The sequence below is a fragment of the Mizuhopecten yessoensis genome, unplaced genomic scaffold (assembly GCF_002113885.1).
Source record: "Mizuhopecten yessoensis strain PY_sf001 unplaced genomic scaffold, ASM211388v2 scaffold1723, whole genome shotgun sequence".
Lineage (NCBI taxonomy): Eukaryota > Metazoa > Mollusca > Bivalvia > Pectinida > Pectinidae > Mizuhopecten > Mizuhopecten yessoensis.
Window position 1 is genome coordinate 116560 of NW_018404189.1, and position 16971 is coordinate 133530.

The following is a 16971-nucleotide window of genomic DNA, read 5'->3' on the forward strand; positions in this document are numbered from 1 at the left end:
TCTACTTCTCTTTCACTTTGCTGGCCTTGTTTCCTTGTAAAGTGAGCCTAACAGATCAAAGTTGATTACACTACAAAATCTACAACCTAACACAGACATCATCACACAGGACCAGGTAGATGTCAAGATATCAGATTATATCAGAGACTATAAAACACATTAGCAACAGATAACTCCACAAATCACCTCATCCTAGCTGTTATTATGGCCGGTACCTTTTCTGACATTATATTACATATATACACTTTCCACCTGTAAAACACTTCCTTTAACTGGATCATGTCAGTTAAATAGCTTCCACCAACTGATTAAAATAAATCTCATCACAAGCTGCTCATAAAATACTTCCTACAATATCCCATCAAATAATCCCAAATTTTTATCTCAGCATATTGTTCCAACAACTCATCCGTCTTAAAATTATAAGGACCCGAATATGATCCCAACTAACCAATCCTATAATAAAATCTAAACCAGGGGGGGGGGGGGTCTTAACAAGATTTAAAAAGTGAAATTATCCCATCTACTTATGATGGAGGTTTTCTGGAGAACCAGACCCTTGAGGAATCAAGATCGAATCTCTTCAATGGGATAACAGTACATCTGGTACAATTCTTCATAAAAACCATACTACCGTATTGCTATAGACACTCAGCACTTTAAAAGGTTTGCGATAAATCTTAAAACTGAATTATTTTTTCATTAGATTTGTAATCATTTTGAAGTGCAGGATTTTGAATACAGAAACAATGCTAGACTGTGTAGCTTCCTTTCAGGTGTTGTTTACCACCACCATTCTAACCAAGATACCCTCGTATAGCTCTCCCCAATCATAATGTCTGCATGGAGCAGGCAGCATAATGTAAACATAGGAAGACTTTCAGAGATACGCCCAACACAAAAATGTTCCTCCTGGCCTTCCTTTGGACAGCGTAACAAATAAACTGATGTGGCCTGCTGAAGCCTGTAGAATGACCCTTTGTTTTTTTACAAAATATTAAATTCTTGACCTAAATATCTTCTAACCACGCATGAAAAGGGTTCCATAATCAGGGTTTCTTTTGATTTACTTTGAGGCAAGGACTGTACATGCTGCCATCATTATCTCAGAGTTATATCAGTTAAGTTTGCACTCCTGTAACATAGGGTACTAGCGTTTCACACACCTGTAACACTGGGTATAACGTTTCCTGTAACACTGGGTACTAACGTTTCCTGTAACACTGGGTACTAACGTTTCACTCCTGTAACATAGGGTACTAGCGTTTCACACACCTGTAACACTGGGTATAACGTTTCCTGTAACACTGGGTACTAACGTTTCCTGTAACACTGGGTCCTAACGTTTCACTCCTGTAACATAGGGTACTTGCGTTTCACACACCTGTAACACTGGGTACTAACGTTTCCTGTAACACTCAGAGTACTAACGTTTCACTCCTGTAACATAGGGTACTAGCGTTTCACCCACCTGTAACACTGGGTACTAACGTTTCCTGTAACACTGGGTCCTAACGTTTCACTCCTGTAACATAGAGTACTTGCGTTTCACACACCTGTAACACTGGGTACTAACGTTTCCTGTAACACTGGGTACTAACGTTTCACTCCTGTAACATAGGGTACTAGCGTTTCACACACCTGTAACACTGGGTATAACGTTTCCTGTAACACTGGGTACTAACGTTTCCTGTAACACTGGGTACTAACGTTTCACTCCTGTAACATAGGGTACTAGCGTTTCACACACCTGTAACACTGGGTATAACGTTTCCTGTAACACTGGGTACTAACGTTTCCTGTAACACTGGGTCCTAACGTTTCACTCCTGTAACATAGGGTACTTGCGTTTCACACACCTGTAACACTGGGTACTAACGTTTCCTGTAACACTCAGAGTACTAACGTTTCACTCCTGTAACATAGGGTACTAGCGTTTCACCCACCTGTAACACTGGGTACTAACGTTTCCTGTAACACTGGGTCCTAACGTTTCACTCCTGTAACATAGAGTACTTGCGTTTCACACACCTGTAACACTGGGTACTAACGTTTCCTGTAACACTGGGTACTAACGTTTCACTCCTGTAACATAGGGTACTAGCGTTTCACACTCCTGTAACACTGGGTATAACGTTTCCTGTAACACTCAGGGTACTAACGTTTCCTGTAACACTGGGTACTAACGTTTCCTGTAACATAGGGTACTAGCGTTTCACACTCCTGTAACACTGGGTATAACGTTTCCTGTAACACTGGGTACTAACGTTTCCTGTAACACTCAGAGTACTAACGTTTCACTCCTGTAACATAGGGTACTTGCGTTTCACTCCTGTAACACTGGGTACTAACGTTTCCTGTAACACTCAGGGTACTAGCGTTTCACTCCTGTAACATAGGGTTCTAGCGATTCACACACCTGCTGATATGTAAAATCTAAACCACTGTAACACTCAGGGTACTAACGTTTCCTGTAACACTGGGTACTAACGTTTCACTCCTGTAACATAGGGTACTTGCGTTTCACTCCTGTAACACTGGGTATAACGTTTCCTGTAACACTCAGGGTACTAGCATTTCACTCCTGTAACATAGGGTACTAGCGTTTCACACACCTGTAACACTGGGTATAACGTTTCCTGTAACACTGGGTACTAACGTTTCCCTCCTGTAAGATAAGGTACTAACGTTTCCTGTAACACGGGGTATAACGTTTTCTTTAACACTGGGTACTAACGTTTCCGGTAACACTCAGAGTACTAACGTTTCACTCCTGTAACATAGGGGACTTGCGTTTCACTCCTGTAACACTGGGTATAACGTTTCCTATAACACTCAGGGTACTAGCATTTCACTCCTGTAACATAGGGCACTAGCGTTTCACACACCTGTAACACTGGGGATAACGTTTCCTGTAACACTCAGGGTACTAACGTTTCCTGTAACACTGGGTACTAACGTTTCACTCCTGTAAGATAAGGTACTAACGTTTCCTGTAACACTGGGTATAACGTTTTCTGTAACACTGGGTACTAACGTTTCCTGTAACACTCAGGGTACTAACGTTTCACTCCTGTAACATACGGTACTAACATTTCCTGTAACACTGGGTACTAACGTTTCCTGTAACACTGGGTATAACTTTTTCTGTAACACTGGGTACTAACATTTCACTCCTGTAACATAGGGTACTAGCGTTTCAACACAAGGTTATTTTCAGGAGCTTTATTAGACCATCTAAAACCTGACAACAAAAAATTATAGCCGCTGTTCCCAATCTGATGAAGCAGAGGAATAGCATATTTAAAAAACTGCCTATGTTCCTGTATGGTATATAGACCTACCCAACCCTTATATAGGTGTCACTAGTGATACCTACACAGGTAGTGTTGACCACTGCATGCACAGGACAGGTGGAATTAATTCTGGTGTACAAGGCACAGTGTTATCTTCAATTTAACAATGATATGATTTACCATCAATTCTGGTGTACAAGACACAGTGTTATCTTCAATTTAACATTGATATGATTTACCATCAATTCTGGTGTACAAGGCAGTGTTATCTTCAATTTAACATTGATAGGATTTACCATCAATTCTGGTGTACAAGGCACAGTGTTATCTTCAATTTAACATTGATAGGATTTACCATCAATTCTGGTGTACAAGCCACAGTGTTATCTTCAATTTAACATTGATAGGATTTACCATCAATTCTGGTGTACAAGACACAGTGTTATCTTCAATTTAACATTGATTTGATTTACCATCAATTCTGGTGTCCAAGGCACAGTGTTATCTTCAATTTAACATTGATTTGATTTACCATCAATTCTGGTGTCCAAGGCACAGTGTTATCTTCAATTTAACATTGATATGATTTACCATCAATTCTGGTGTACAAGGCTACCCTGGTGTAGTACAAATTGTAGGTCTGCATAGGTCTAGCATGGTGTAGTACAAATTGTAGTCAAGGGGGAAGAGAACTAGCGGTGTTAATTTGATCATGAAGAAATATGTTACAGGAGTACTGTAACATCCAGTAGGCACATAGGATAATGTATATATTAGGGACAAAATGTTCCTTCTCCTTAGTAAAACATCTGTAAACTTGTCATAATCGGACCTAATTGGATTTTTTACTGACACCTTGAAGTGCCTGTCTGTGGTAAGACTCTAAAGATGTTTTCTTTGAATATGTCTCTTTTCATCTAATGTATGTAATCCATATTTGATGGGAAGCAAAATCTTACTTCATACTGTCCCCGGACTTTCTACATTTGGCATACTGTCCCCAAACTTTCTACAGAGAGAAAACCTTGCACTGTACATAGTAACTGATCACCACACATTCCAACTAGGATAGAACTGAACAAACCATGTCTATACTTTGATAATAAACCAGTCCAGGTTTACTTGTGTTGTCACTACTACTACTATTTCCCTAAGACATAATGCCAATCGTGACAATGACATGTCAGTGTTATATGTCAGCTCAACATGATTTATACATGTATAGTCACTATCCTGTTATTCTAAATAGCAATATATAGAACAGTTGTTACTGTACAAAATGTCTGCAACAGTGTGGCCTTGCATCCATATATACCCAAGTCATTCAAAGACTGGAGCTGTATTCATTGATGATTTAGCTATAAATGACTCATTCACTCTGCCAGAAAGCACTAGGCTTGCATGTTGTGCCCACTTTGTCCCTGGCTGCTGCCTTGCCCTCCTAGCCTTGTATGATCAATAGTACTACAGTTATCATTACTAAATCTCATAGCCAACATCTTACTGCTCCATCACTTAGCAGCCACCTGTCTGTCTGCTCCACATACTGCCTGTAACAACTGATGTCTGTAACATTGACTGATGCCTGTAACAACTGATGCCTGTAACAATTGATGTCTGTAACATTGACTGATGCCTGTAATAACTGATACCTGTAACAATTGATGTCTGTAACACCTGATGTCTGTAACAACTGATGCCTGTAACATTGACTGATGCCTGTAACAACTAATACCTGTAACAACTGATGCCAGCCCCTGCGAAATGATTATGAATAATTCATGAAACTTCATGAACAGTTCATGAAATATTCATGAATAATATTCATGAATGTTCTTGATTTGTTCATGAATATTTTCATGAAATTCATGAACTTAAAACTTCATGAATAATCTTGAGCAAAATATTTCATGAAAATTCATGAATATAAATTCATGAATATTCATGAATATTCATGAATGTAAAATCATGAACTTTCATGAATATAAAATCATGAATATTCATGAATATATGAATTCATGAACATTCATGAAAAATGGCAACAATTCATGAATGTTCATGAATGTTCATGAAGAAAACGTCCCATTTTAAGTTCATGAATTGAAAATGCTTGAAATATTCATGAACATTCATGAACATGTACAAATTACCACATTTCATGAACTTTCATGAAAGTTCATGAAAGTCTAATACCATATGAAAATAAACAATGGAATTCCACTTGGATACCAGAGGAAATACCACTGGATTCCACCAGCAATTTGACCTGGAATTTGTGGCCAAATTGCCCAGTGGATTCCAGTGGTATTTCCACTGAAATACCTAGCCAGTGGTCACTGAAATTCAAATTGGAATCACTTATATGAAGATAACAATAATAATGGACATTCAATAGATTCTGAATTTACAGTTATGACGGTATATATAATCATTCATGCTGTGTTTAAAGTTAGAAATAATGCAAGTAACGTCACAAATATCTTTTAAACATGAAAAAATGACAGTTGAATAACATATATATTTGCAAAAGTTTTTACTGCTACATATTTAGCATTGTTAAATATGAAATATGGATGCATGGTTCACATATGGTCTGTGTGGTTTCAAGAATATGATACAGCTGACATTATTAGGTTAGAGTTGTAGAATACAGGTTTCCCAAAACTCTTGAAATTTATCTGTATTGTATATGCAAATACATGCTGGTTTCCTCGTTGTAGAACTTGCACACTTTTTACCCGGTCTACTTATTGCGAGTCTATCCATTCTCCATGTAACAATTGATGGTGTTTGAAGTTCGAAATGTTCGTCTTCTATTTCGTCTAAATCACTGAGTTTGTTCAAAGCTTTTTAAACAAATTTGGAATTAGGATCGGAAATAATAATTCCTTCACCATTAAGTTTTTGTTTTGTCAGTAACAAACACTTTATTTCCAATTGCAAGCTCCACACTGTACGTTCCAATTATTACTGTTGTCATTTTTCTTGGTAGAACTTCTTTTGCCTAAACTTTTATCTAAAAGATATTCTCTTTTGTTTTGCAAAATTATTCCTAGTATTTGCCATACCTCTTTGTATGTCTGCTTAATTGAGGTGTCACTGATAATACATTTTTAAAAAACCGTTGTTATTTTCCAAGAATATTTGGTGCAAGGGGAGATCTTTTTTTAAAATATTGCCAGTACGTGTCTGCCGCATCTTGCATGAGATTGCTGAAAAACTGTTGTGGTGCTTTAGGTATTCCTCTTTTATCCTTTTTCAATAGCAAATCTTTCGCTGTATATCTTGGGACATTTTACACATCACTGTCATCCTGCAGGCTGGTGTTATCTTCTTAGCTTGTACACATATGCTTTAATTATCATTTGAAGATCTTGCACTAAAGCTTACATCTTCAGGTTCTGGCTGCTAATAATACTGCCTGTTTGTGTCGATGTCAGCAAAGCATGACGACTCTGTATCTGGCACACTTCAAAACGATCCATCAAGCAATCGAATGCATCTCTGATGTCCGCGTCAGTAAATTTTAGGAGTAATCCCATTTTCTGAATAAGAAAAAAGTTAATAATTTTTCATTTATCTTATAAAATACTGTAGAAATTAGTATATAGGCCTACCTGTATTTTCAAGCCCCTGTACATCAACCTTATTTTTTTTGGGGGGGGGGCTTTGATATCACACAAGTGGGACAGTAATTTTTATTGAAATTATATATTATCTATCTGCAAATTTCATACAAGTTAAGAACTATCTCAAGAGGTGCATTCATACTGTAAACTTCAAATTCGGCAGGGTGGGATTGGGTGCACACGCACACACGTTTGGTAATTTGGACGCAGTAACCATTAGCACTCAGTAATATATTCAATTCTGTTTTCTAACGTATAATTTTCAGTATCGATATCATTGCTAAACCCGCACGGTAAATATGACCACGGAATTAGATTAGATTATATAAGTCCGTAATATGACGAATCAGATGAGTTGTTGCCAATGTAAACCGTTGTAACATCATGATCACAGACTGGTTTCACATAATTACACATAGTTTTAACATTTCATACAAGTATTTCATAAAATCCCAATCAGATTCTTACCTTCGGCTTCGATAACCTTCCTGCCGTCTTTCGAAAATTTCTCCATCTCCACTTTCTTCTGAAGCGTATTTGGCGCGGGATTAATTTCGTCCAATCAGAATAATTCCTCTATTCGCTCCGATCCTACCGGAAGTCAATTTATAAAAATATGGCATGGAATGACTTCGGTGCGAAAAAAGACCATGTAACTTTGTCTGTCGATAAACAGGCACACCAATCGATGAAAGGAAGATTAAAACACATATAAAAAGATACGGGCTTCATCTCAATGACGGCGATGCAAACAATGGATAGGAATTGGAGTTTGAACATTCGCCCGACAGCATGTCAACAACTCCAGTTTCCCCTGGATTTTCGCACACTAGGTAAGACTAAGGCCATCATACGTTGATTAAATTAACTTAAGGAGCAATGCCATGTTGTTTCCGTAGTTATTTCAATTAAAAGTTTTTGTAAAAAGTCCAGAGGTGTAGGCGTGTCGCTGTTTTGTGCCACTAAGTCACCGAATATTTCACAGGCGTTCGAAATTCTGACAGTAAATTGACAGACCTAACGTTAAATCTTATAAAGGAATATGGACGATTAAGTCAATTACTATCGATAGTAATACTGTTATCTTGAAATGATAAATATCTCAATTTACTGTCAGAATTTTAAATGCTTGTGATTATTTTCACCGCATGGCGACGGTAAAATCCTGGGTATAATCGAAGTCAAGTATCTCTTCGTTTTTGAGGATTATGTTGTATAATATTGTACCAATTGTGAACTAATACTTGTACTTTACATAACGAAAATATTAAAAAAAAATCCCTGTTCATGATCTATGATCTAAATAAAATGTTTAGATTATTATTTTTACTGCAACTGGCAGTTGGAATTATTCTGAGCAATGTTGACTGAAAATGTTTATGTCCAATGTTAATTACCAGTAAATATACTGTCAACTTACCAGCCATGCCAGTATTTACTGGTAAACATTGGACAACAATTTCTTTAGTAAATATTAATTGCGGCCCTGAGATAATTAGCTATCTTGTCAATTACCTCATATAGAACTCCCTGATCTCAAAGATCTCATCTCGCTTTCAGTTTATAAAAGTGTGAAGGTTCATGATCTTTCCTGTTCAGGTGTCCCGCTTTGTCGGTGACTAACTGATGTCATTAAACAAACTTCAAAATACACTAGTCTCAAATTTAGAAATGGCTTGACATCCTTGAACTACCCGACTATTTACTAAGGATGTTAAACATTGTAAACCAAGCTGGAAACAATTCTGAATTTGGTCTTCAATAAACAATAGTTCCATCCGCAATAAGCCCATGCCTGCAGGTAATAACACCCTCCCCCCAATATCATTATGAATTTCATTATTTTTTAATTCATTTCCCTATATATACATGTAGCGTGTAATATATATATGTCTGCAATTAGACCACCCAATATTTTACACTTGCTCCCTGGGCTTATTGAAGGATAAATATGGTAGATGATAATTAATTGGTAATTGGCGTGTTCAGTATATCATACAAATTATATATTTCAGATCAGATTCAGAGACAAGCTCTGATGATAAATTAAACCAAGATCTAGAGGATATGGCCAATTGGCATGAAGACCAGGGTTCAATATACTCAGAATCTGATCAGGAGATGACAGATCCTGAACAGGATGATTCAGAGGCCAACAGTGATTCCGAAGATGAGAACCAAAAGGAAATGAATTGTGACTGGTGTAGTTCTTATGACTTCACTGTATTCAACTCAGAATTAGCAGTCAACAAAATTCCTAATTCTGATACTATGACTAAACTTGAATGGCTGTGCTATCAGTTTCATAGGTTTGTGTCCCATCCATCAATGAGCAAAGCAGCGTTTACACAAAATCTTCAGGTGCAGAAAATAATACACAATGACAAAGACAATATACAAAACAATAATGAAAATAATGAACTGCCAGGATGACTTTTTACCAGCTGTGCCAATATCTCTGAATGTCCTTGCAAGTCTGGGACATATTGAGTCAGAATTTGAAAAATGCCATTACCATGCCCGTGTTAAAGGAGCATGCTGAAAAATCACTCTGCATTCATGTTTTTGAACTAGTTGACTGGAGACACTGTATTAGTTCATTGCAGTAGACTAGGAAAGAAGTTCATCTTAGTCCAAATAACACCAAATCTCACATTCATAAGTGTTAAACACTTGAACATAACTGACTTAACATAGTCATATTTTGTATAAACTCATGTACGTTAATAGCTAGCCTACAATTGTCTTTGTAAAGGGTAATATATCTATTAAAAAATTGTTAAACTGATGTATTGTTCCATTTTTTCTAGTTAATACCACTTCATGCAAAATGTATTTCAGATCTCATCACCTCTGCATGGATTGTCAGAGGAGTTATAGTTCCATTGGAATTAATATTCCAGTAGAAATATAATTCCAGTGATTTTTTTCCAGTGGAATTCTACTTGTATTTTTTTGCTTCACTGGAATTCCACAGGATTTTTGTTTTCTTCTCTGGAATTCCAGTGGTATTCCACTGAAATATTTCATTCCAGTGGAATCTCACTGAAATTCCAGTGTTATTTTCAATGGGTATATATATATATATATATATAAGGAGGTGAGAAGCATGTGATTTGTAGTCTGTGACCTTAACAACTGACTGAGCCACCGCTGCTCCCAGTAATTACAGTGCTTCCCAAAGTCAATAAAATCAATACAGATGGAACTCCATAATATAATTTATGTATACTTCCTGCAAAATTGGCAATTATATTTATATATTATATATATTTACATTATTATATACATTCATGCAAAATGGACATGGAGTTGAAATAACCACAAGAAAAAAAATGGTTTCTGAGGATACTGAGTTTTCTCATCATTCATAATTTCATGAATAATAGTGAATTTTGTGTATTTGAAATATTCATCAAAGTTCATGATTTCTGCTCAGTCAATCTTTAAGAAATTTTGATGAATTTTAATGAATTTGCATTATTCATTTAAATTCATCAAAGTTCATGATTTCTCAAGGATATGCCTTTCATGAATTCTGATGAATTTTAATGAATTTTTGCTGTGCATAAAAGTCCATGAATAATTCATAATCACAAACTTCATGCAGATTCATGCATTTTTATGAATTTATTAATTATTCATAAAAGTTCATGAAGAATGCATGAAAGCAGGTTGATGAATATTCATGAATAAGTATTCATGAATTTCAAACTGTCTATATTCATGAATGTTCATGAATTGTTCATGACCATTCATGATTTCATGAATACCCTCTCGCAGGGGCAGTAACAACTGATACCTGTAACAATTGATGCTTGTAACATTGACTGATGTCTGTAACAACTGATGCTTGTAACATTGACTGATGCCTGTAACAACTGATGCCTGTAACATTGACTGATGCCTGTAACAACTGATGCTGGTAACAACTGTAACACAGGATTTTACAAGCCTAATGACACAGGGTTACAATATGACAACTATAAACTTAGTACAAGATACACCCTTCTCCACACAATATAACAACAACTATAAACTTAGTACAAGATACACCCTTCTCCACACTATATGACAACTATAAACTTAGTACAAGATACACCCTTCTCCACACAATATAACAACAACTATAAACTTAGTACAAGATACACCCTTCTCCACACTATATGACAACTATAAACTTAGTACAAGATACACCCTTCTCCACACAATATGACAACTATAAACTTCCACTGAGTCATCCTACTGGTATGTTGTATGGTCCATTTCAAATTTGCTGAATCTTATTTTTTATGATTTTTGTTTATCTTTGATTCATCAACAGAAAATCTAGAAGAGACCATGCATTACTTGTAAGATAGCCCAAAATAGTAGATAACGCCTTCCTGTCTTCATGCAGACCCCACTACCAGCTGTAAGGGGGTGGGATATGTCTACAGGGGAGTGCCTGTCTGACAGGCTAAGGATGGAGGCAATACATCCTGACATAACGGCCGGGCAGCAGGATAGGATAACATATCTTTTAATTCAACACAACTACACTTCTGTTGAAGCATGACACACAATTAATACATGTACAAAATGTTTTCTTTCTTTTTTTTCTGCATAAAATAGAAATATTTTGGCCGATAAGTAGCTAAGGAATTACAAGATGTCTGAAACAATTAAAACAGATGCTAATTATCTGGTAAACATTAGGCAAATAACCTATATAGGAAGATGTAGATTGTTGATGGTTATAAACAACCTGTATAACTATACATCAATACACTGCAATACTCTGGGGTTCATTCAATACAGTGATAAACTAAAAGGAGAAACATCAATAGTTTGCATTAATAATGAAGTCTAGATTTGCTGATCCACTCTGGCGTGTTGGACATTTTTTTAACAATTGTTTTGAAATCCTTGTAATTTTCTGTAAACAAAAACAAGTCTTGCTACAGAAACTAGGTTTTCAAGCAAAAGAGTAACTATCTAACACTGTATACGGTAGCAGTTTGATTTGCCACTGTTTAAGCCCACTCTCACCATCTATTCTAGGTTTGATTTGCCACTGTTTAAGCCTACTCTCATCAGCTATTCTAGGTTTGATTTGCCACTGTTTAAGCCAACTCTCATCAGCTATTCTAGGTTTGATTTGCCACTGTTTAAGCCCACTCTCATCAGCTATTCTAGGTTTGATTTGCCACTGTTTAAGCCCACACCCATCAGCTATCCTAGGTTTATACTGATTCCTGGATGTCCACGTTCTTGCTATTTTCAGACATCTGCTGACTTTTGGAAGTTTGTTGGATGAACTGACGTGAAGCAATGTTCTTCTATTGTTATTTTTTATCTGCTTGCATTTCAAATAATACAAAGGTGTAGATCCTTGTTTAACAATTTGGCAATATATATTACAATACTTATTAAAAAAGAGGCCCATGGGCCTTAACGGTCACCTGAGTCTACAGTATTTTTTATTTTTTTTGAAATATGTACCAATTTGAATAAAAAATAGTATAATGTTAACTTAACTTTGTCAGGACCATGAGCTGATCATTCCTAGACCAATTTTAAGTGAGATCGGCCTATTAGAATTTAGTAGCAAAATAGCGGCCATGGCAGCCAAATTGTATTTCTGATTGACCCGAAAAATAACAACACTCTGTCAGGACCATGAGCTGATCATTCCTACAAAGTTTCAGTTCAATCGGCCTAGCAGAACTTGACTTTAAGTTTGAAATAGTTTTTCAAAATGGCGGCCGTGGCGGCCATATTGGATTTCTGAACGACCCGAAAAATAACAACACTTTGTCAGGACCATGAGTCTATCATTCCTACAAACTTTAAGTTCAATCGGTCCAGCAGAACTTGACTTTAAGTTTGAAATAGGTTTTCAAAATGGCGGCCGTGGCGGCCATATTGGATTTCTGATTGACCTAAAAAATAACAACACTTTGTCAGGACCATGAGCTGATCATTCCTACAAAGTTTCAGTTCAATCGGCCTAGCAGAACTTGACTTTAAGTTTGAAATAGGTTTTCAAAATGGCGGCCGTGGCGGCCATATTGGATTTCTGATCGACCCGAAAAATAACAACACTTTGTCAGGACCATGAGGCGATCATTCCTACCAACTTTCAGTTCAATCGGTCCAGCAGAACTTGACTTTAAGTTTGAAATAGGTTTTCAAAATGGCGGCCGTGGCGGCCATATTGGATTTCTGATCGACCCGAAAAATAACAACACTTTGTCAGGACCATGAGGCGATCATTCCTACCAACTTTCAGTTCAATCGGTCCAGCAGAACTTGACTTTAAGTTTGAAATAGGTTTTCAAAATGGCGGCCGTGGCGGCCATATTGGATTTCTGATCGACCCGAAAAATAACAACACTTTGTCAGGACCATGAGGCGATCATTCCTACCAACTTTCAGTTCAATCGGCCCAGCAGAACTTGACTTTAAGTTTGAAATGTAAAATGTTAACGGACGACGGACGACGGACGACGACGGACGAAAACGGATAGCAATAGGTCACTTGAGCTAAAGCTCAGGTGACCTAAAAAAAAAACCATTATATTTTATGACTACTTATCTTGAGTGGCAAGACACAGTCCCATCTTGAATTATGTAACGAACTTGAATATCTGCTTTTTCTTCTACAGTAAACTTTTGTGTGCTTTATTATAGGTTTTAGTATACCAAGTCCTTTTTTTCACAATTTGTTTATCTTATTCCGACAGTGCGGTAGTTTAAAATTTGCAGCATATAACATTCCTGAGATGTAATTAAACCATATGTCACTTAATGATTAAAATACAACATCTGGCTGCGTGTTTCTAATGGCCCAGACAATACAGGCTACACCAGATTTCCACTAAGACTGTTTATCTGGCCAGAATCTAAACCACACACCACTTCTGCTGACATGTACCGTAGAGGTTATAGCAAACACCCTTGTATCTCTGCTGAAACATGTACCATAGAGGTTATAGCAAACACCCTTGTATCTCTGCTGAAACATGTACCATAGAGGTTACAATAAACGCACACGTATATCTGTAGACACAGAGGTTACAATAAATGCCCTTGTATATCTGTAGACACAGAGGTTACAATAAATGCCCCAGTATATCTGTAGACACAGAGGTTACAATAAATGCCCTTGTATATCTGTAGACACAGAGGTTACAATAAATGCCCCAGTATATCTGCTGAGCAGTATCTGACAGACATGTGTTGACTGTGTAAGTAACATATGAGACAGCACAGTTTAGCCTAGAAAAAGACGCCATGACACCATCAGTGTGCTAGCTCCTAATAACAGACCTAAAAATTCCGAGACACTCTGCCAAAATCCAATTCTGACTTAAACACTTAGCAATGAAGAGGCCCATCCCTAAAACTAAATATTACATCAAAGACATCAATGATGATGTCAAACACTACATCAATACTTTACCTAGGTACATGAAGTTAAAGATAGGAATAAATCAACATTCTGTATCCTTATATTTTGTATTTGTTAATGTAAAAATGTATTTCTAAATAAGGTAAGCACATAACTGGTTTTGTAATTTGTAATCATGACCATTGTTACTACTATATAACAGATTCACCATGTACTTACCCACAACCATTAGCGTGAATTCAAATCCTTTCTTGACCGACTTCCTATACACTTGATTGGGTAAACTTGCAAATCCAACATAACCATCTAATTCCTTTGTACCATCCCCATATTTTTTGTCCTTGTCTTTGCCATGGTCTACTTCCTTGCGTGGAGGTTCCTGAATTCGTTCACGATCTACTCCGAAACGAGAACTTGGATCAAATTTTGGCAGTGGTGCTGATGGGTCACCACCTTTAAAGAAGGCCTCCCGTTTGGCAGCATTAATCTGGAAAATAAATCAAACATCTATATCTATCCCTTATTACCAAGTAAATATCTGGCCTTAATTGTCATTTATATGATTTTCTATTGTGACATCACTGGATGTTCCATTATAGCATCACAATTACGAAAATAGACACCACAGATGGTTCAAAATAGCATCGACACTTGAATATGTGTTTGGCTGGATGTTTTGTATTATCAGCATAAATTGAGTATGTGATAAAAGATCTCAACAAGTTTCCATTAATAAGATGTGAGAGTTGAGTGCAATGAATTTCATACCTAAATTTGAAAGTGTCTGTTCTGTCACCATCAATATTATACAATTGATAAAACTTGTTCAGTTTTTATATTATCTATTTTCTTATATTATTGTATATAAAACATGACTATTTGACCGCCTGAGAGTTGTTATGTCAACTGAGGGCGACGCCTGATTGTGAAATAACAACTCAAAGGTGGGCAAATCAACATGTCACCCCATAATATGGGCATCAATAGTATGTTTCCCTTCATTCCCCCATCGGACGTGGAACGGCATGGGGTCACCTGCCCGACTATATGGGTTTTTCTCTGGGTAACCTTTGCACACTAACATCCGGGCCAACAAGAGTCAATAACATAAGTTGAAATAACCTGTTTCATAATTGTTGTAAAATAAACATTGTTGTAAAATAAGTTTTTTGCCCTAGTGTTTGTTCATTGAACCAATTACTTCAAGATTCAAGATTCAAGAATCTTTATCAGGAAAACTTCCACTCAACATCAATATTCCCCATTACAATTCAGAGGACAAACAACATAACAACAATTTATTATACTGGCACTGATGTTATACATATATATAACATCAGAACCTGTATACACATTATACATATATATAACATCAGTGCCTGTATACACGTTATACATATATATAACATCAGTGCCTGTATACACGTTATACATATATATAACATCAGAACCTGTATACACGTTATACATATATATAACATCAGAACCTGTATACACGTTATACATATATATAACATCAGTGCCTGTATACACGTTATACATATATATAACATCAGTGCCTGTATACACGTTATACATATATATAACATCAGAACCTGTATACACGTTATACATATATATAACATCAGAACCTGTATACACGTTATACATATATATAACATCAGTGCCTGTATACACGTTATACATATATATAACATCAGTGCCTGTATACACGTTATACATATATATAACATCAGAACCTGTATACACGTTATACATATATATAACATCAGTGCCTGTATACACGTTATACATATATATAACATCAGTGCCTGTATACACGTTATACATATATATAACATCAGAACCTGTATACACGTTATACATATATATAACATCAGTGCCTGTATACACGTTATACATATATATAACATCAGTGCCTGTATACACGTTATACATATATATAACATCAGAACCTGTATACACGTTATACATATATATAACATCAGTGCCTGTATACACGTTATACATATATATAACATCAGTGCCTGTATACACGTTATACATATATATAACATCAGAACCTGTATACACGTTATACATATATATAACATCAGTGCCTGTATACACGTTATACATATATATAACATCAGTGCCTGTATACACGTTATACATATATATAACATCAGTGCCTGTATACACGTTATACATATATATAACATCAGAACCTGTATACACGTTATACATATATATAACATCAGTGCCTGTATACACGTTATACATATATATAACATCAGTGCCTGTATACACGTTATACATATATATAACATCAGTGCCTGTATACACGTTATACATATATATAACATCAGTGCCTGTATACACGTTATACATATATATAACATCAGTGCCTGTATACACGTTATACATATATATAACATCAGTGCCTGTATACACGTTATACATATATATAACATCAGAACCTGTATACACGTTATACATATATATAACATCAGTGCCTGTATACACGTTATACATATATATAACATCAGTGCCTGTATACACGTTATACATATATATAACATCAGTGCCTGTATACACGTTATACATATATATAACATCAGTGCCTGTATACACGTTATACATATATATAACATCAGTGCCTGTATACACG

At 36.1% G+C, this 16971-nt stretch overlaps 2 protein-coding genes and 1 long non-coding RNA gene across 6 annotated transcripts in view; 1 reads left to right on the plus strand and 2 right to left on the minus strand.

The window, feature by feature from the left end:
• Positions 1-16971, minus strand: part of LOC110467158 (septin-7-like) — a 74363-nt gene that overhangs the window by 25861 nt on the left and 31531 nt on the right. For all 4 annotated transcript variants that reach the window (XM_021524143.1, XM_021524125.1, XM_021524134.1 and 1 more), the window contains exon 2: positions 14541-14808. In XM_021524143.1, the coding sequence (XP_021379818.1) occupies positions 14541-14808 (268 nt within the window). The remainder of the gene's footprint in view (positions 1-14540; positions 14809-16971) is intronic.
• Positions 5813-7500, minus strand: LOC110467185. Its single transcript, XR_002464823.1, has 2 exons — positions 7394-7500; positions 5813-6841 (listed from the first exon to the last, which is right to left on the minus strand). It is a non-coding gene; the product is annotated as an uncharacterized LOC110467185 (long non-coding RNA).
• On the plus strand, positions 7527-9713 carry LOC110467177. Its single transcript, XM_021524151.1, has 2 exons — positions 7527-7758; positions 8941-9713. The coding sequence occupies exons 1-2, from the start codon at positions 7718-7720 to the stop codon at positions 9356-9358; spliced, it is 459 nt and encodes a 152-aa protein (XP_021379826.1). The 5' UTR covers positions 7527-7717; the 3' UTR covers positions 9359-9713.

What these genes read in the sequence shown, in the direction of transcription:
- LOC110467177 (XM_021524151.1), top strand. Translation starts at nt 7,718, where the DNA reads ATGTCAACAACTCCAGTTTCCCCTGGATTTTCGCACACTAG. An exon ending in CCTGGATTTTCGCACACTAG is followed by an intron (nt 7,759 to 8,940) that starts GTAAGACTAAGG and finishes TATATATTTCAG; the next exon opens with ATCAGATTCAGAGACAAGCT.